The sequence below is a fragment of the Paroedura picta genome, chromosome 6 (assembly GCF_049243985.1).
Source record: "Paroedura picta isolate Pp20150507F chromosome 6, Ppicta_v3.0, whole genome shotgun sequence".
NCBI classification, from domain to species: domain Eukaryota; kingdom Metazoa; phylum Chordata; class Lepidosauria; order Squamata; family Gekkonidae; genus Paroedura; species Paroedura picta.
Genome location: NC_135374.1, coordinates 55740375 through 55760207, shown reverse-complemented (window position 1 = coordinate 55760207; position 19833 = coordinate 55740375). Strand labels below are relative to the sequence as shown.

The window sequence follows — 19833 nt, the reverse complement described above, 5'->3', positions numbered from 1 at the left end:
ATTCTGGCGGCTGCGGCTTTAAATGATTCCAAGTAAATCTTGTGGGCTTTCCCCCTCCTCACAGAAACGTTCCCTCCCAGTTCCTTTGCCTTTTGCTCTCATTCTCACCTCCCTCAAGCCCCCACCATCTCTCCCTCCCCCTCCTGTTTCTAGTTTAATTCCCCTCCTTCTCCGCCTGATTAAACGCGAAGGAAGTGTGGGAGTGGAGGTTTTGAAGCTCTCCCTTTAAGAGGCAGCCTGCAATGACGAATTGTTGAAATTGCCATTGCAGGATGGCATTCCGGTATAAATTCATTGTTCCACCTCCTCTCATCTTCACTGCGCTCTCTCTTCTGCTCCTGTTCACATCGGCAGACTGGGGATAACACCAGCAGCAGCAGCAGCAGCACCCTCAAGCATCCTTAAACTCACAGAGGGAACCGTGAGATTCAAGCAGGGACGTGTTTTTGTTTTGTTTTGATTAAGAAAGCGTTACCTCCAAGTGAGGGCTTACGCTTGTTCCTGTTCCTCCTCCTCTACTCTCCTTTACCTTCTCTCTCCAAACAAAGCGATACAAATCAAACGGGGGCTAAGGAAGGTGAGGAGATCGTCTGGGCTGAGGTGCCGGGGGTGCAGACCTCTCGCCGTCGGATGACTCTGCTGCTGCAAGACAGAAGTGCAAAGTACTCCCAACTTCTCGGATGCCTCCCGGCGACGCGGCGCTTCCCTTCCGCTTCTGCACGCCTGACTCCTCCTGCAAAGGCGGCGGCAGAAGCAGCCGTGTTTGTTAGCATTCAGGTGGCGGTGCATCCCACTCTTCTCCCGAGCCGATCCGCTCCCCGGCGATCGGTGATCTGGCTGCAGCGCCCACCATGCTGTTGAAGTTTGTTTGCTCGCTGCTGTTGCTGCTAGCTTTGAGCTTGCTCTCTGCTGCCGCCGCCGCCGCCACCGTTGCCGCCTCCGGAGTTCCCCCAGCAACTTCAGCACCTGCCTATGATAAAGCTTTGCAGCTCTCCAGAGCGGCAGCCAGCGCAGGACTCGCGCGCCCCTTCATCCGCCAGCGGTGGGATCGCGAGCAGCGAGCTGGAGGCCTCCTGGAAAGCGTCGACAGGACCTACTTCGCGGGGGGCAAGGTGGGCTACATCCTGTATGCAGAGGGGAAGCGCTTCCTCCTGGATCTGGAGAAGGACGCGCTCCTCGGTTCTGCTGAGCAGCTGCTCCAAGGCAAGGGCCACTGCTTCTACCGGGGCACAGTGAATGGGAGCCCGCAGTCCTTGGCTCTCTTCAACCTTTGCGGTGGGCTGGATGGCTACTTTGCTATCAAGCACACTCGCTACACAGTGAAGCCATTGCTCCAAGGTGAGGAGGAGGAGGAGATGACGGCTAGGGAGAAGGTCTATGGGGATGAGTCCACCCAGGTGTTACACCTCTTCTTCAGGGATCATTTCAGCTTCCAAACACTGCCCTCTCGGCCCAGCTGTGAAACTCGAGGTTCTTCTAGGTCCCTGCTTCTAAATCTAAAAAGACTGATCAAGGGCCAAGAGGTGATGGAGACGGATTTTACCACCAGGGCAGCGCTTGCCTCCATCTTCTCCCAGAAAGTGGCTTCTAGGAGCAGGAACAAGCGCTCCATTTCCAGGGCCCGGCAGGTGGAGCTGCTCCTGGTGGCCGATGACTCCATGGCCAAGAAGTACGGCAAAGGGCTCCATCATTACCTGCTGACTTTAGCCACCATTGCCTCCCGCCTCTATGGACACGCCAGCATTGAGAACCATATCCGTCTGGTGGTGGTGAAGGTGGTGGTGCTGGGTGACAAAGAGAAAGGGCTGGAGGTAAATAAGAATGCGGCCACTACACTCAAGAACTTCTGTAAGTGGCAGCACCAACACAACCAACTGGATGATGATCATGAGGAACACTATGATGCTGCCATCCTCTTCACCCGTGAGGTAGGTTTGGGAGGAAGCCATGACTAAGGGATCCCATTCATGCCCCAGCCTAGTGGAATTACACTGATGCTCTGTCCTTCTCCTTCAGTTTCATCCTTCTGGTTCACAGCAGGAGTGTGGACTCAGTCATTCATTGGGTCCCTCCTGATTCCAGGGATCTGTGATCGTCCGGTTGTTGTCTTTTGTTCCTGGTTTACAACCTCTCTTGAGCCTGCACTAGTATTTTATGGCCTTAATGATTGGACATACTTTTGAAAATACTTATACCATGATAAATGTCATGATGGTGCGTTCATAAGATTTAGTCACTACTTGAAGATCCAACATTGAACTGGCATGAAAGGGACTGTTCTGGCATTTAGAATAAGCTCTTCCAAACACAAATCGGTTGGTAGAGTGACTTTTTAAAGTACAGCATCCTCTTGCTGTACTTCACGGCAGGTGCAACTTAACTGCATTCATGGGCATTTCATATATTGAGGTGTGTATTTAAGGCAAATGCAGCCCAAAACTGAGTAGTTCTTCACATAGGTAGCTATGCATGCCTATGGTGCAGAAGTCAAATAGTTAATGTTGGAATAGCATCAGGAAGTGAAACAGGTGTTTATGAACATAGCCAATAGCAGCACTGTTTTCTCTGGCAACTGCCCTTAAGTTTCTAAATATCAAATTAATTTTCCCCACCAAAAAGTCACACAAGTGAACTGAAAGCTACTCTATTTCTCTTCTTTTGTTAGTGTTCTTGTTGGCACCTGGTTAAAAAAGGTAAGTCTGCTACACATTTGTAGTACATGTCTTTCAGAGACCTCCATCAGCATTCATGTCCTCATGCTATCTTCATCTTAATAACTTTATCCTAAATCTTTCATGTGGCAATGGTTTTTGTATCGAACTACCATTACAGAATTCGTACTGAAAGAGAATTCCTTCTTGTAATTTCCTTGGGAAACTATCTCTTGGAAAGTTTTTAAATTCTTTTCTCACTTAGATGATATGTCATTAATTAAGAAATTCAGGTCAGTAGCCATGTTAGTCTGAAGAAATAGAACAAAATCTGAGTCCAATGGCACCTTGAAGACCAATTAAGTTTAATCCTGGGTGTAAGCTTTCATGTGAATCCACATTTCTTTGGTAATTTAATGAGGAATGATAGGTAGAATACTCAGTATAGCCACTTGTCAGAGGTCTTCCAGTGATTTTGGTGTTTTCCATCAGTTAGACACAAGGAAATGAAAACCGAGATTTGGCCTGGTGAGGTTAGTCAAAGCGGGTGGGTGACGTAGACCATACAGAACTCATGGTTTACCTCCTTGATAGCTGATAATTTAACATGGAATGAAAAGAAAGCAGAAGTAAAAGTGGAGAGGCACAACATGTGTGGCTCAAGGGAGGGGAATGTAAATGCAAACCACATGCAAGCAGTGCCGCAGAAAAGTGGTGCGCTGGGTTAGGTGGCGGGTGGGGTTGCAGTGCCTCAATGTTCTCAGAATGGAAATTGGTCTCTTAATCTGCTAGAGTTTGGAATGTGTTTAGCAGCAAAAGCTAAACTAAGAAGTGGTCTCCATAGAGGTCTTTGGATCAGTTCTGAATGGAATGTAACATCACTGGCTAATCAGTTACAATGCTGTGGCATTGGCAGATACGGGGCATCACTGATGTAAATAAGAATTTTCATCACAAATGCCTTTCTTAGTATGATCTCCTACTTAAATTCCAAAAAGCAAATAACTTTCCATTCAATTTTCCTTCCTCTTCAACATGACAGGAGACTGCCTGCAAAGGGGAAGTGGAGGGGGGATTTTAGATGGTTTTGGGGATGAGTTACTTCTGTGAAAGAATGGAAGGGGATGTGGTCTGTTTTTATAGCTCTAAATACTTGAACTGTTATGCTGTTCCTGTCAGGCTGCACTTGTGCACTGTGTGTGTGTGTTCTTTTTCTGTAGCTGTCTAAAATCATTCATTTTCAATCATAAACTCTTCGGAGGACAGGAAGAAGCCTCCGGGATCTTGAAGTCCTACTCAGATTTTTCTCAACCAAAACAAAACTGAATGTGTTTATCTAGGCTCCTTTGAGAACATCTCTCCAAAATGAGGTTTTGCACCTTTTAAAACAGTTTGTTCAGGTGTCCATCTTTTCAAGGCAGCCAGACACACACAGAGAGACACCAAACTGCATGTTCTCCATCACACTGATGAGAATGAATTTAACAGTATGGCCCCTCAGTTCTTTGGCTCCAGAGGTACATTTTATTGTAGTACTAGGTGCAAAGACCGTTAATAAGAACGGGCTTTCCAAGACCCTCCCCCAGGTGACCATAGGACAGCAGTCCTGCGGGTGGCTCCCTGGGCCACGGCAAGCGCTCTCGCCCAAGAGCGCTTGCCTTGGCCCAGGGAAGGGAGGTTCCCACCTCCCCACACTTGCCACAACCCAGGGAAGGGAGGCTCTCCCCACCCTTGCTGCGGCCCAGTGCCGTGGGAGACAAACAGGGGCATGGGTGTGGAGAGATGGGTGTCAAGAACCTGTGGTGTGGAATGTTCATTGAGTGTGGGAGAGGACTAACCTTTGGGAATTGTGGCATAGTGGTTACAGATGAGCTTTCCAGAGCCATGTCCTCAGATATGTGAAGGGAAAATCAAACTGGAGACTCTTCTTAGGGGAAGATTACAGGGCAGCCAATTCCCCCCAGTTCTGCGTCATTTCCCTTCTTGTGTGAATTAGGCCACAGACATAGAAATGTCACCCTGCTCCAGAATTACAGTTCATCTGCAAAGTATAAAGGTCAGCTCCCCAGGATGAAAGCTTTGGAGTTTTGACAGGGTTGTTGTGGAGAAGAAACATGTAAGGCCCCCCCACACAGGTTGTTGTTGAGTTGAAACCCTTGAGGCCTACTGCACAGGGTTGTTGTGCAGATGAAACAGGAGACAGAAGAACCTCTGCAACAGCATCCAGTTTTGTCTGCACAACAACCCTGTGCAGTAGGCCTCAAATCTGCAGAGTTGTGAAGAAGAAATCCACGTGGCTTGGCTGTTTCTTTTCTCCAGTAGCGAGGCTGGCCAGAACAGTATTTTAAGTGAGAAGGGGCTTTTCTGTGCCCTCCCTGTCAGCCAACTGTTTGGCAGAAAGGGAAAGGTTCTCCCCCCCCCCTCAAAAGAAATCACAAGTACCCCCACAGATTCCCCTGCATTGCTCTCAGGAATACCTCCATCCCCTCAGTCAGGGGCTCCTCCACAGCAGGCCTGAAAGGGAGTGGAGTAAACTACCTTCTCTCTCTCCCTCTCTCATCTTTAAACAGCCCGTGGCGCCACGGGCGCCACGGACTAAATAATTCGTTAAGCCCCCTAGAGGTGGGCTTCGTCCGTGATGAGGAAGGGTCCGGGTTGGACCCTTCCTCACGACAGACAATCGGAGGGACCAATCGGCAGGCGAGAAGCCTGCCGATTGGTCTCTCCGATTCCCAGCCTGAGCAACTGCGAGCCGCGTGCAGCGCGGCTCGCAGTTGCTCCCAGACTGACGCGGTGAGAGGTGCGAAGCGCCTCTCGCCGCATCAGACCGCCGCCCGAGGGAACCCCCAGCAGTCGCGCGAAGCGCGGCTGCTGGGGGTTCCCTCCCTGCCGGTCTGACGCGGCGAGAGGCGCGAAGCGCCTCTCTCAGTGTCAGACCGCCGCCCGAGGGAACCCCCAGCAGTCGCGCGAAGCGCGGCTGCTGGGGGTTCCCTCCCTGCTGGACTCACGCGCCTTCTCCCCTTTCAAAACCCTTTTTTATAAAGGGGCTTTGAAACTAGTACATACATAAAACACAACTATATCCACTTTTAAATTCAGGCAGGCAGGGAAGGCGCAGGAGCCCCAAGGCAGGCAGTGGGGGGGGGGGTGCTGCCATATGGAGCCATACCAGTACAGGCAGTTCCTTTGCTCCACTCCCCCCTCCAAGGCTCTGAGGCTTGGCTGGGATGGTGCCTCTGCCTACTGTCCCTGGGAAGCTCCCAGAAGCCCACCTCCATCCCCCATGACATCCAACAGTGTAATGTGTCACTGGTAAGGTAAGTGGTGTCACTGGGTTTGTGAGGGGCAGGCCTGAGTGGGGCTGGCCAATCAGAAGGTGCACAGCTTGCTGCATACCCTCTGACTGGCCTCCGGGGACAGGAAGTAAAGTCTGGACAGGCCCCAGACCGTCTCCGTCCAGGAGGCTGTTTCTCAGATATAAGATAAGCAGAGTGTTAAAATGATAGGCTACACCAGTAACTATGGTTAATTAGGATCATTAACCCAAGAAGTGAATTTGGTTTATTAACTACAGAATCTAATTATGTATGCTGAATGTACACCTTCAGGAGCTTGAATGGCCTGGTCCTCATTAGAGCCTGGGAGCTAAGTAGGGGTTGGGAAGGAGACCGCTAAGGAAGACAAAGGCAAACCGACTCTGCTGGTCTTTTACCTTGAAAACTCTTTGCAGGATCACCAAATGTATTTCTTCCTATACAGCAGAGGAAAAACAGGGAAACTAGCTGTGGGCTAGATTTGAGTGATCGTGTTGCAGGAGTCACCAACCTTTTAGAGCCTATGGAATTCTGACACAGGGTTCTGGGGCAACCGTTAAACGGCTATACTTGGAGGCAGGCCACCAAATGGCCCCCATGGGAGGTAGAGCCAATTGTACATATGCAGGGAGCAAGAGGTGTACATTAAATGAATCCACTAGGAAATAGGAGCGTGAGAGGAAAAAAATAAATGCTGTAGAGGTAGCCGCTACTGAACTAATGTTATTTTAATCTGCTCAGTCAATCAGAAGCCCTGTCAGAGCAGCACCACTTACTATAAAAATCACTTGGGCACCAGGGAAGGCTCTAGCACTTGCTGTGGAGCCTGTGGTTTTCACATTAGGAGTCCTGATTTCACAACTAACTGTAGTTATAATTAACCACGGTTTTGCACAGTGTTTGAACTGAGCCTTACTTGCATGTCAGATGGGACATGAGGATACTAATAAGATTCTGCAGCCAAGTGAAATCATTTCAGATAATAATCTCATTCCATTCTTTCGTAACAATAAATAATTGAAAAAGTGAACCATTATAGTTGATCTGTACTTTATAAGTTGAGGATCTTATCTCACATTTTAAATTTGTTGATGCACATATGCCTTAATTAGGGAGGAAAGATCCATATACTGAAAGGTAGACTCTTGGGAATAATTTAAAAGTGGCTCTGATGGTGTTCCAAGCTGGATGAATTGCTGCTCACAGACACAGTCTGCAAACATGAAAAGGAGTTAAAAGGTAAAAATGTCAGGGGAGAAACATCTCACAGGGCACAGGTCTTTTTTAAGCCTACCATTTTCCCTTTCCCTTTTTGTTTTTTCAGCAAGCTGAGAAGTAGCAGCAATTGGCATGAGTGCTCAACTTTTACAACTCTGTTTTGAGTGTATGAAGTATGTTGCTTAGCAATGAGACGCTAAGCCATAGCTCCATGTTTTGATGGGCTCCAAATGCTGCTCTGTTAAATTTTTGTACATGCAGATGCTGTCCAACCTGCTTGTTTTTCGGTCACAAATCAAACATGTGAGGTACATTTTCCATCCTGTTTATTACTTGAGGCTACCTTGAATTTCAGTAGTCTAGAGGATCATCTATCACATTAACACATCAGAATATGCAAGTATTTCTTTATGTGTAGGTTTCACTTAATCAGTTTGCCACTGGTGCAGAATTATACATGTGTCGAAAGTCATATCACATTCAGTGACCACCAGCAGAATGCTTTAAAAAAGCAGAGCCTTTTGGACCATGACATGTTTTCAAAGTTGTGAGTTTTTCGTTGTGGTCTGTCTCTAAAGTACATTCATTTAAGGAGCCAAAGCAGCCTATGCCATTTTTACCCAGAAGTAAGACCTACTGAATACTTATTCTCTACTAAGTGTCCTTAGGATTAAATCCTAAGCAAGTTTAGTAGAAAGTAAGCCCCACTGTGTTCATTGGGTCTTGCATCCAAAAACATGCTTAGCCTTCCACTGTTTAGGAAATGTACAGATCTTTCATGGAAGCCTCAATAAGGTAGTCATTAAGGCGAGCCAGTTTGGTGTAGTGGTTAGGAGTGCGGACTTCTAATCTGGCATGCCAGGTTCGATTCTGCACTCCCCCACATGCAGCCAGCTGGGTGACCTTGGGCTCGCCACGGCACTGATAAAACTGTTCTGACCAAGCAGTGATATCAGGGCTCTCTCAGCCTCACCCACCTCACAGGGTGGGGAGAGGAAAGGAAAGGCAACTGTAAGCCGCTTTGAGCCTCCTTCAGGTAGAAAAAAGTGGCATATAAAAACCAACACTTCTTCTTCTAGTCCTAGTGTAATTACTAGAAGTTTCATATAACCCAACTGAAAATAAACTAAGAAAGTTCTGTTCGACTATTACTTGGCATCTATATGTTACACTTTATGTAGAAACTAGGGGCAAAGCCCATTGTATGAAGAAATACAATGGGTGCTAGCATGCCCCTGGGGTCCATGGGGTTGCTTCTCTGGGCGGGGGAGGCTGACCGACATGAAGGTGTTGGCGGCTGGTGCAGCTGGTGCGGTGGCAGCGGCTCTGGCGCCAGATCCATGGCCGCTGGGTCCTCCTTTCCCCGCAGGGAGCCCCTGGCAGCCGCATGCAGCGGGGCTGGCGGGGGCTCCCTGGCCGGCGGCCTGACACGGCAAGAGGCGCTTCGCCTATGTGCGGCTCGCAGTTGCTCCCTTGTCAGCAGGGCGGGAATCGGCCGGGCCAATGGTCTGTCCGGAGGAAGGGGCCAATCGGCACCCTTCCTCATCCCGGACAGAGCCCACCCTAAGTCCCTCCCCCTAAGCCCTTATGGCTATATTTAGTCTGCGGCGCCCACGGTGCCACGGGCTGTGTTAAGATGTTACCACCTACATAATGTATGTAGTGTATGGGGCGGGTGAAAGTGCTGGCAATATTAGAGTTGCCAGTATGCTTGTCCTGTCTCTTTAACATAGGCAATGGACAGTTGAAGATTTCATAGCATGAAGTAGAACTGTATTTATTTAAAACGTTTCAGTGCTTCCTTTCCATTCATGTAGGGTCCCCAAGGCAGTGAACATCAAAACACTAAAACATTTAAAACATAAAGTCAGCATTTAAAATAAGGTATATGTAAAATATTTGAACAATTCAATGAAAATATATGGACATACCAGGGAGAAAGGCCAATAAAAATAATGGGGGTGAGGTATGTCTAAGAAAACAAGAAATTCTTGATCCACTGGCAAATTGCAAATAACCCGGAAGCAATTTAAGAGCCAGTGTAGATGGAACAAGACTGGTCTGGTATATTCCCTGTGACCTGTTCTAGCTCTATCATTCAGTAATAGCTGTAGCTTTGAAAAAATCTTCAAGGGTAGTCCCATGTAGAGTGGTTTGCAGTATCAAGTCATGCACCACAATGGGAAGACCTTTCACTCCCAGGAAGGACCACAGTGGGCTAATGAGCTGAAGTGGCCATCACTATCAACTGTTTAATAACCATAGTAACAATTTGTAAATAGCATGTCATTTAATATATATGTTAAAGGGATGAACTTTTTTTCTCATAGCAATCGGCAACCCTAGGTAGGACTCTTCAAGGGGACAAACATGGGACAAAGCTATGAGAGCACACTTGAGATGCAACTGAAAGCCTATGAGGTCATAGTAAAAGCAGGAGAAAGAGATTATTTTGCTGTCTCCGTTATCTGCTAGCTCATAAGCAATTCATACCCTTTGGGGTGCCCTAAAACTGATAATCATTTGGCCCTCAGCTGTGATTCATTTGCAACCTTTCATGCAGATAAAGTCTCCAAGCTCTGGCTAGAGTTAGCCACAGAACTTGCTAAGCATAGTGGGATGAGCCTCTGCTTGCACTGTCTGGTTCCTTTCTGTATTCTTTTGGCTTGTTCATCCTTGTTGACAGGATCCTGACAGCTGTAAAGCTCCTTGGATCCATGTCCTTCGTGGTTGATAAAATAATGCCATCATTTGGTAAGTGGCACTTTGAGACAGATTGTTAATTTGTCTCTCTTACAGGGCTGTTTCTTCAGCTCCCATGAGGTGATAGTTAGAATTTTGCTGAAGAAACCTTCCTTAGATAAAAAGAACCTAGCCAATTGTCCCCCAGTCTTGAATCGTATCTTTCCTGGGGAAGTTAACTGAGTGAGTGGCTCCAGGCCTTATTGGATGAGACATCTGCCCTAAACCCTTTTAAATTAGGCTTCAGGCTTGGCTTTGGGGCCAGGGCAATACTGGTTGCTTGGGTCCACTTACATCTGGATAAAGGCATGCCAGCAAAGTTAATCTTTCTGGATCTAAAACAACCTTCAGTCCAGGGACAGTTGCCCTGAGTGGGTGTTAAGCTCTGAGTGGCACTTAAGCCATGAGACATTCTCCTCCTCCAAGGCCTTATCAGATATATACTATGTGGTACAGATACTTACACTGTTTTACTGAGATCATCGGGAGGTTTGGGCTGGGTGCCATCAATATGCTGATGACACTCAGTTCTTCTTCCTTCTAGATAAGCAGCTGGTAGCAGAGCTCTCATCACTGATCTAGTTCCTGGATGGAGTAGTTGACTGAAGTTGAATCCATCCAAGATGGAGGTCATGCGGCTGACAAAGACTGACATGCTAGCTGGAGGGTCACTTATTTATTTATTATATTTATATACCGCCCTCCCCGGAGATTTGATGGTGCCCAGCTGACAACTGCAGACTCTAAAGGGAAGAGTTGGCTTTTTATACGGCACTTTTCACTATCTGAAGAAGTCCCAAAGCGGCTTACAAATAACTTTCTCATCCTCTCCCCACAACAGACGTCCTATGAGGTAGGTGGGGTTGGAGAGCTCTAACATAACTGCTCTGTGAGAACAGCCCTCAGAGAATTGTGACTAGTCCAAGGTAATCAAACCTAGTTCTCCAGATTAGAGGGTGGCACTCAACCACTACACCACACTAAAAGAGTCTTGGGTGTGGTTAGATTCTGTGCTATCATTGGATAAACAAGTGTCCATGGTAGCATGGCTAGCATTTTTTCACCTACACCAGGCCTGTCAATTCACTCCTTGTGTGGCTCAAACCTTGTCACATTGATTCTTGCAGTGGTCATCTCCAGACTGGACTACTGTAATTTATTTTGGAGACTGTAGGTTGTTCAGAATGCAGCTGTCAGTTTGTTGACTGGAACATCATAGTCAGCTCAAATTACTCAAATTTTGTGGCAACTGTACTGGCCACCAGTTAGACTCTGGATCCAATTCAAGGTGTCTCAGACCCTTATATTTACAAGACTGCCTTTCCTGTTACAACCCCTCCCCCTTGCTCCCTTCTTTAATCCTCTAGGGCAGTGATTCTCAACCTGGGGATCGAATAACCCTTTCACAAGGGTTGTGGCGGGGCAAGCAGCTTGTCGGAGGGGGCACCACTGTTGCCACTCCTCCTGAAGGCATCTGCCATTTTATATACAATTTATATACAATCATAAATAATAGATCTTCATGCCATCGATCAGTTTCGGTTTAATTTCTGTGAAAGAACACTTGCAAAATTTTATGGTTGGGGGTCACCACAACATAAGGAACTGTATTAAAGGGTTGCGGCATTAGGATTAGGGCTAATCCTGCGTTGAGCAGGGGGTTGGACTAGATGGCCTGTATGGCCCCTTCCAATTCTATGAAGGTTGAGAACCACTGCTCTAGGGGCCTTTAACAGGTGCCCAGCTTCAGGATGGCACACTTAGCTGTCACCAGGGGAAGAACCTTCTCAGTTGTGACCCCTACTTTTTGGAATGCAATCCCCAATGACACCTGTGCCTTCCAGACTTCTTCAGTTTAGTCTCCTCAGGGCATGCCAGGCCAGACTATTTGGGTTAGTATTTGGAGTGTAATCCACATGCTTGGGTTGTTTTTGTTAGTGGCATGGTACTAGTCATATATTTTAATAGTTTGACACTTTAGCATTAATGTTTTATATTATCTGCTTTTATGTTATATGCCATTAACTTAAGTCACCGTAAGACTCCTTGGATGAGTGGCGGCAAAAACAAATCAAATAAGGAGAGAGTAAAAGAAAGAATACCGTGTCTTGATGAGAAGAGATAGTATGCTGATTTAGATGGAGAGTTCAGGAGGCCACATTCAAATGGCTATTTGGTGCGGGTGGGAGAGCACAGTGAAGACGGTGCTGAAGCTCCATGGGGAAGCTTCAACCATCATAGCACACAGGAGATGTCAGTGATCTTCCAGTGCCCACATGACCTGAATTAAAGCCTTGGCTTGGACCCAGTCCAGTGATAGTTCAGGCCCAGGAGGTGAATGGTACAGTTAACCTGGGAGTGCTTTATTTATTTGTTTATTTATTTATTTAGCGTCCTCCCCGAAGGCTCAGGGCAGTTTACATATAACTGAAACTATACATGAAACCATACATATAATAACATTCATATTATTAATTAACTGATAAACCAGGTGACAGTATAACAACAATATAACATTATAACATAAACAGTAGTAACTCAAACAGGTCCAGGAGTCTTAGTGGGTTTTGAGGGGCAAGGGGGGGCAGGGGCCTTGCAGATGTTGGTTGGTTGGCTGGCCTGGCCTCAGCCAAATGCCTGGTGGAAGAGCTCCCTTTTGCAGGCCCTGCAGAACTGTTTTAGTTCCGTCAGGGCCTTGATCTCCTCTGGGAGCTCATTCCACCAGGTGGGGGCCAGGACAGAGAATGCTCTGGTCCTGGTCGAGGCCAGGCAAACTTCTTTTGGGCCAGGGACCATTAGCCGGTTGGTGGCGGTGGAACGTAAAGCTCTTTTGGGGGCATAGGCAGGGAGGCGGTCCCTCAGGTACACTGGGCCCTGACCACATATGGCCTTGAAGGTAATTACCAGAACCTTTAACCTGATCCAGAATTCAACTGGCAACCATTGCAATTGATGTAGGATGGGCTGGATGTGGGAACTCCATGGTGTTGCTGTGAGGATCCTGGCCGCTGCATTTTGGACCACCTGTAGTTTCTGGGTCAGGGCTAAGGGCAGACCTGCGTAGAGCGAGTTACAGAAATCCAGCCTGGAGGTGACTATAGTGTGGATCACTGTGGCTAGGTGTTCCTGGGCCAAGTAGTGTGCTAGTAGCTTGGCTTGGCGAAGATGGAAGAATGCCAGCTGTGCTACCTTCCATTGTGAGGGAAGCATCAAGGATCACACCCAGGTTCCTGGTGGAGTGATCCGTAGTAAGCTCTACACCATCCAGGGTGGGCAGGCATATTTCCTCACATGGGCCCATCTTACCCAGCCACAAGACCTCCATCTTTGAGCTTCAGGCGACTCTGCTTGAGCCATCTCGTCACTGCTTCCAGGCAGCTGGGTAATGTTTCTGGGGGAGAGTCAGGGCGGCCATCCATCAGGACGAAGAGCTGGGTGTCATCTGCATACTGATGACAGCCCAGCACAAACTTCCATACCAATGATGCAGAGAAGGGGTTGGGGATAGAAATTGTGATTAAAAAATGATATTGATGAGTTCAGAAGGGAATTCAGAAGGTGAGGAGTCACATGGCAACTGCTGGGCAGTAACTTTCAGTATCTTTCAATAATGAGATTAATTCAAGCATGGTCAAGGTTTTGCTTCTTTAGCTTTCTGTGCTAACTACACATTGGACTTCATTCAGCTTACTCTATGACCACTTGATGTTATATATTTCACTTTACCTTTATTTTAATTATACATATTGTTCGATTCACTTTCCTTTCCTATATACCTTGAAACAGGCCTAATTCCTTGGCTTCTACAGCAAATCCCACTGGCTGAGGAAAATGCAACTTCCATGGCAACAACATTCTGGCTTGGTTTCCCATATACCAGAATTCTGGTCTGCATTAAAACTTCCTGTTCCAAATACTAGCCAGGACTAAACCTGCTTAGCTTCTGAGATGACTTGAGATTGGGCTATCCAGGCCAGGGCTTTAGATTTATACTTGCAGACCAGGTCAGTATTTCAGACAGGTCTATGACTGGAAAAATTCCAAGGGCATAATGTAAACATAGGAAAACGGGGTCCCCACCAATGTTACCTCTAAGCTGTATGTGAAAAGCCACTCATTAAAACAGGAAGCCCTGCTCAGCAGCAATCTGGAGGTGTGCAGGTGTTTACATGGCCCATTTCCCATTTTAGGATTACAGAGGTTATGCTCTGCTCAGGATGTAAACTGCTCTGCTCAGTCAGAGGTGAATAGAGGGAACATTGGTTCCCACCATTTTGGTTCTTGTCTTCTCACTACAGCCTTTACAAGCAAGCAACTGATCATGCCAGCTCCATAATTTTAATAACATTGGTCCTAGTAAAATTATTTTGAAGATTCATGATTGTCTTCAGAAAGAAAACAAAGTTGGTTCAAAGCAAGATGCAATTTCAATGCTTGTGGTTTTTGACAAAAGCCCATGACAGGATTTTAAAGTTGTTCATAGCAAAGGCATCCTTGGTGTTAAGTCCACTGACATTAACCAATTTGTTCAGCATCAGTCTACTGTCTTCATGACTGATTTGGTGATTCTGGAAACTGGTTATTTGAAGTGTTTAACAATCCTTTTTTTACTCAAACAATCTTCTCCAGACTGTCTGTCACAACACAAACACATGATGGAAGTAGGTTCCAGCTGTCTAAACCAAAGCAATTCTTGGCTTATGCCTGTTCAATGAGTTCCCAGTGAAATCCTCCAATCCCTTTTTTCAGTCATCACCTGAGTTCAATTGGAACAGAAGCTCTAAGAGACAGAAAATATTTTGGACAAAGTCCAGTTCTGTCCTTTCCTTTCACCCTTCCCAAAGTCATGTGAAAACTGAAGGAGACATTTCTCACAAAGGATACAGGCAGGCAAATCTTGACAGCTGGCTGGTATATTCAGTGATAATGTTCACATGCTTGGCTCTTTAAAAAGCACAGTTTTAAGTCAAAGGTCATTGCCTTGCCCTTTCCACACTGTTAGATGAACGCAGTGTACAGTGTTCAGTTAACCATCACATGGTAAGTGATACTGAAACTTAACAGCAAGCTTTGGATTTTTTCCTCTTATGAATAATAATTTCATATGCTTTCTTTGGCACTGGCTATTTCTTTTTAAAAACTACAGCACACACATCCCATCCGAAATACCATTCCTTGTTAGAACTCTGCAATTAGACATATTGGTGACTATTTAGCTATGTGGGTTCTTTGTGTTTTGTGTAACTGACACTTGTTATGCTGAAGAAATTGAATTTTGCTACCATTTTCAGTTCAGGGCCTGTTTTACTAATATTCATATAAAATACTACCTGATTAACGAAACGTCCCTGGAGAATGATAGTGTAGAATAATTTTTACTTGAAATAGTCTGCAGATTTCAAATGTATCTCAACAGTGGCTGTAATGCTATTCTGTGGGTTCATGCTTTCTTTCCATCAAAAATTAGAGAACTTTTATTTCATTTCATCTATATCCTGCCTTTCTTCTGAATTGGGGACTGAAATTGGCTTACATCACTCTCCTCTCCTCCATTTTATCCTCACAACTCTGAGGTCCATTAGGCTGCTAGTGTGTGACTGAAGTCACCCAGCAAGCTTCCATGGCAGCATGGGGATTTAACCAGGTTCTCCCAGAACCTAGTCAGATGGTCAAACCACTACCCCACACTAAGACTCTACCTGTGCATGGTGTGATGATAATACTGCTTATTGGTAAGATGTCATACCAAAAATATGCATGGCCACAGAAGAAACCATGCTGGTCCAGAAGTAAGATCCTAAAAACCAGAACCCAATGCATATTTTAACAGAACATTGTGCACAATGGTACCTTTTATAAGGATCAAACAAATGACACATAACAGCATTTGAGCTTTTGAACTCACTAGAACTTTTCCTCAGTCTGAATGTTTAAAAAATGAAACAAAATGATTGTGAGCACTGGTCAAGCCTGCATTCAGAGCTGTTTCAAGTGATGCTGGTTTTAAGTTACACTGTCCTTCTTAGGGCAAGAGGCTGTACATCAATTCAATAAATACAACAGCTTGGTACTTCAGACCAACCCGGCTACCCATTTGAAACAACATCTTGTTGTAGAGATTAGGAGTGGCAGCTTCTAATCTGGCGAGCTGGGTTTGATTCCCCGCTCCTCCACATGCAGACAGTTGGGTAACCTTGGGCTCATCATAGACCCTATAGAGCTGTTCTGAGTAATCCTGTGAGAGGTCTCTCAGCCTCACCTAACTCACAGGTGTCTGTTATGGGAAGAGGAAGGGAAGACAATTGTAAGCTGCTTTGAGATTCCTAGTAAAGCAGCATATAAAACCCAAATTTCTCCTTCCTTTTTGTGTTGTTTATTGTTTTCACCTAGCATGAGACAGGTGAAAAACAATTTAAAAACACAGCCAAGCAATAAAACAAATCAATAAGAACAAATCCCACCAATTAAAATAGACTTCAGGCTAGGAGCAGACCACCAAACATTTGAAAAGAAGGACTACTATGTAAAAAGAATTGTTTTGCCTTGACATTTAAACATATGTAAGGTAAGTACTAGGTAAGCCTCAAGGGGGAGGGCAAAGACAGTGTACTGAAAAAGCCCTATTCTGATTCTCACTTGGGTATAAACTGCAGGGAGCTTATATTCCAATCCCAGGTCAATTCAGTCCCTGCCGTCTACACAGAATGCAATTTCCGTTTTGATTTTGGGCGATTTAAATTTTCCTTCTGCAGCAAGAAGGATGTATCTGGAGTAACCCTACTTTTATTGTGCGATATCTTAGAGTGCTTTTAATGCTCAATATTTTTAGAATCGAATTGAGAAAGTAGGCTGTTTTGAACCTGGGCTTTGCTCTATGGTAGAGAACCTCTGATTGGCCAAAGCTGATCATGTGACAAGCATGCCTTAAAGGAGAAGCCCCTATTTTCTATCAAGTTCTGTCAGTCTTAGATTTTTTTCTCCCTCATCTGCCTTCTTCGATCCTCTTCCCCCCCTTCCAAGAAAACAAAGAGGCTCCCTGCTTGGCTCCTCCCCCCCCCTTCAAGAAAAGAAAGAAAGAGGCTTGACTCCCCCCGCCTTCTGAACTACACTAACCATGTGCAGAACACTTTTCTGTTTCAATGGGGGGGGGGGAGAGGAAGACCCGAGTTCAAATCGATCTGAATTCAACAGGATTGTGGGTAAGATAATGGAGTAGATGTTAAAGGGAGTGATCTGCAAACATCTGGAGGACAATTTGGTGTTCCAAGGAAGTCAGCATGGATTTGTCTCCAACAGGTCTTGTCAGACCAACCTGGTTTCCTTTTTTGACCAAGTGACAGGTTTGCTGGATCGTGGAAATTTGGTTGATGTTGTTTACTTGGATTTTAGTAAAGCTTTTGATAAGGTTCCCTATGATGTTCTGATGGATAAATTGAAGGACTGCAATCTGGATTTTCAGATAGGTGGATAGGGAATTGGTTAGAGAACTGCACTCAAAGAGTTGTTGTCAATGGTGTTTCATCAGACAGGAGGGAGGTGAGTAGCGGGGTACCTCAGGGCTCTGTGCTCGGTCCGGTACTTTTTAACATAGAATCATAGAATCATAGAGTTGGAAGGGGCCATACAGGCCATCTAGTCCAACCACCTGCTCAACGCAGGATTAGCCCTAAGCATCCTAAAGCATCCAAGAAAAGTGTGTATCCAACCTTTGCTTGAAGATTTCCAGTGAGGGGGCGCTCACCACCTCCTTAATATTTATTAATGATCTAGATGAGGGGGTGGACGGACTACTCATCAAGTTTGCAGATGACACCAAATTGGGAGGACTGGCAAATACTCCGGAAGATAGAGACAGAGTTCAATGAGATCTGAACACAATGGAAAAATGGGCAAATGAGAACATGATGCAATTTAATAAAGATAAGTGTAAAGTTCTACATCTGGGTCAGAAAAATGAAAAGCATGCCTGCTGGATGGGGGATACACTTCTAGGTAACACTGTGTGTGAACGAGACCTTGGGGTACTTGTGGATTGTAAACTAAACATGAGCAGGCAGTGTGATGCAGCGGTAAAAAAGGCGAATGCCATTTTGGGCTGTATCAACAGGGGCATCACATCAAAATCACAAGATGTCATAGTCCCATTGTATACGGCACTGGTCAGACCACACCTGGAGTACTGTGTGCAGTTCTGGAGGCCTCACTTCAAGATGGACGTAGATAAAATTGAACGGGTACAGAGGAGAGCGATGAGGATGATCTGGGGCCAAGGGACCAAGCCCTATGAAGATAGGTTGAGGGACTTGGGAATGTTCAGCCTGGAGAAAAGGAGGTAGAGAGGGGACATGATAGCCCTCTTTAAGTATTTGAAAGGTTGTCATTTGGAGGAGGGCAGGATGCTGTTCCCATTGGCTGCAGAGGAAAGGACACAACTTTAAACTACAAGTACAACGATATAGGCTAGATATCAGGAAAACATTTTCACATTCAGAGTAGTTCAGCAGTGGAATAGGCTGCCTAAGGAGGTGGTGAGCTCCCCCTCACTGGCAGTCTTCAAGCAAAGGTTGGATACCCACTTTTCTTGGATGCTTTAGGATGCTTTGGGCTGATCCTGCGTTGAGCAGGGAGTTGGACTAGATGGCTTGTATGGCCCCTTCCAATTCTATGATTCTAGGATTGACAATGAAATAAACAAATAAGTGCAGACTCTGCCCTGCTTTATCTTCTTGTAGACAAGAAAGACATTTCCAAGCTGGCGATAGCAATAACTTTATTAAAAAAATAGAACCAGTTCCCAGGTATAAAACCTTGTTTTCGTTATTTTACTTTGTCAGTGAACTTATTGCTTAACTGTTTTTAAAGGGATACTAACAAAGTCTTCAACACACTACCTTATATTTTATAAAAGTAAAGGTATCCCCTGTGCAAGCACCAGGTCATGTCTGACCCTTGGGGTGACGCCCTCTAGTGCTTTCATGGCAGACTCAATACGGGGTGGTTTGCCAGTGCCTTCCCCAGTCATTACTGTTTACCCCCCAGCAAGCTGGGTACTCATTTTACCGACCTCGGAAGGATGGAAGGCTGAGTCGACCTTGAGCCGGCTGCTGGGATTGAACTCCCAGCCTCATGGGCAAAGCTTTCAGATGGCTGCCTTACCACTCTGCACCACAAGAGGCTCTACCTTGCCTTATATTTTATATTTTAAGCCGTATCTTGTAGGCAGAAGCACAGAGAGCAGGGCTTGAGAATGTTATTTGGTAGGTCAAATAACATAGGATTAGGTGGTTCTTTAGGTACTCAAGTGATTAATTAGTTGAACACAAATTAAGTTATTAGCCATAGGGGAAGCAGTTGGTGCCCTTGTGGCCCGGTCTAGATCATAACCAATGACTATTGGGATCCTGGATACTAAAAAATGTCTGAAAATTTCCAGAAACTAGCTGTGAGACAAAAATTAACATTCAGCTACTTCAGAATCCTACTACCTGGAGTTAAGTGCTTCCAGGAAGCCTACAAGTTGGGCATAAAAGCTAAAGACCTTCCTTCAACTAAGTAATTGGTATTTGTGCCAACACTGCCTTTGTATATTGGAATATCTGATTTGATTACATATTATTACTAATACACACAGAGAGAAGTATTCTTGATATTGTCAAATTCACTTTGAAGCCATCTAATATAGCTTATGGTAGCAAATTCTATAAGGTAATATTCACTGAGTGAAAAAATACATGGGGTATCATCCTGTTCATGTGTTATGGGAGTGTGAAAAAAGACCTACTTTTTCCATGTATAATTTTACCTGTTTCTGTCATACACTTTGTTTTTTCACTGATTATCCTTGATATTCAAATAATTTACAAATGTATTAATTCTGGACCCAATACAAACCTCTTGGTAGGGCTGCC

General features: G+C 45.5%; 1 protein-coding gene across 1 annotated transcript in view; it reads left to right on the top strand.

The window, feature by feature from the left end:
• Positions 1-258: 258 nt before the first annotated feature.
• Positions 259-19833, top strand: part of ADAMTS5 (ADAM metallopeptidase with thrombospondin type 1 motif 5) — a 73638-nt gene continuing 54063 nt past the window's right edge. The window contains exon 1 of the mRNA XM_077342477.1: positions 259-1928. Coding sequence (XP_077198592.1) covers positions 852-1928 — 1077 coding nt within the window. The 5' untranslated portion in view covers positions 259-851. The remainder of the gene's footprint in view (positions 1929-19833) is intronic.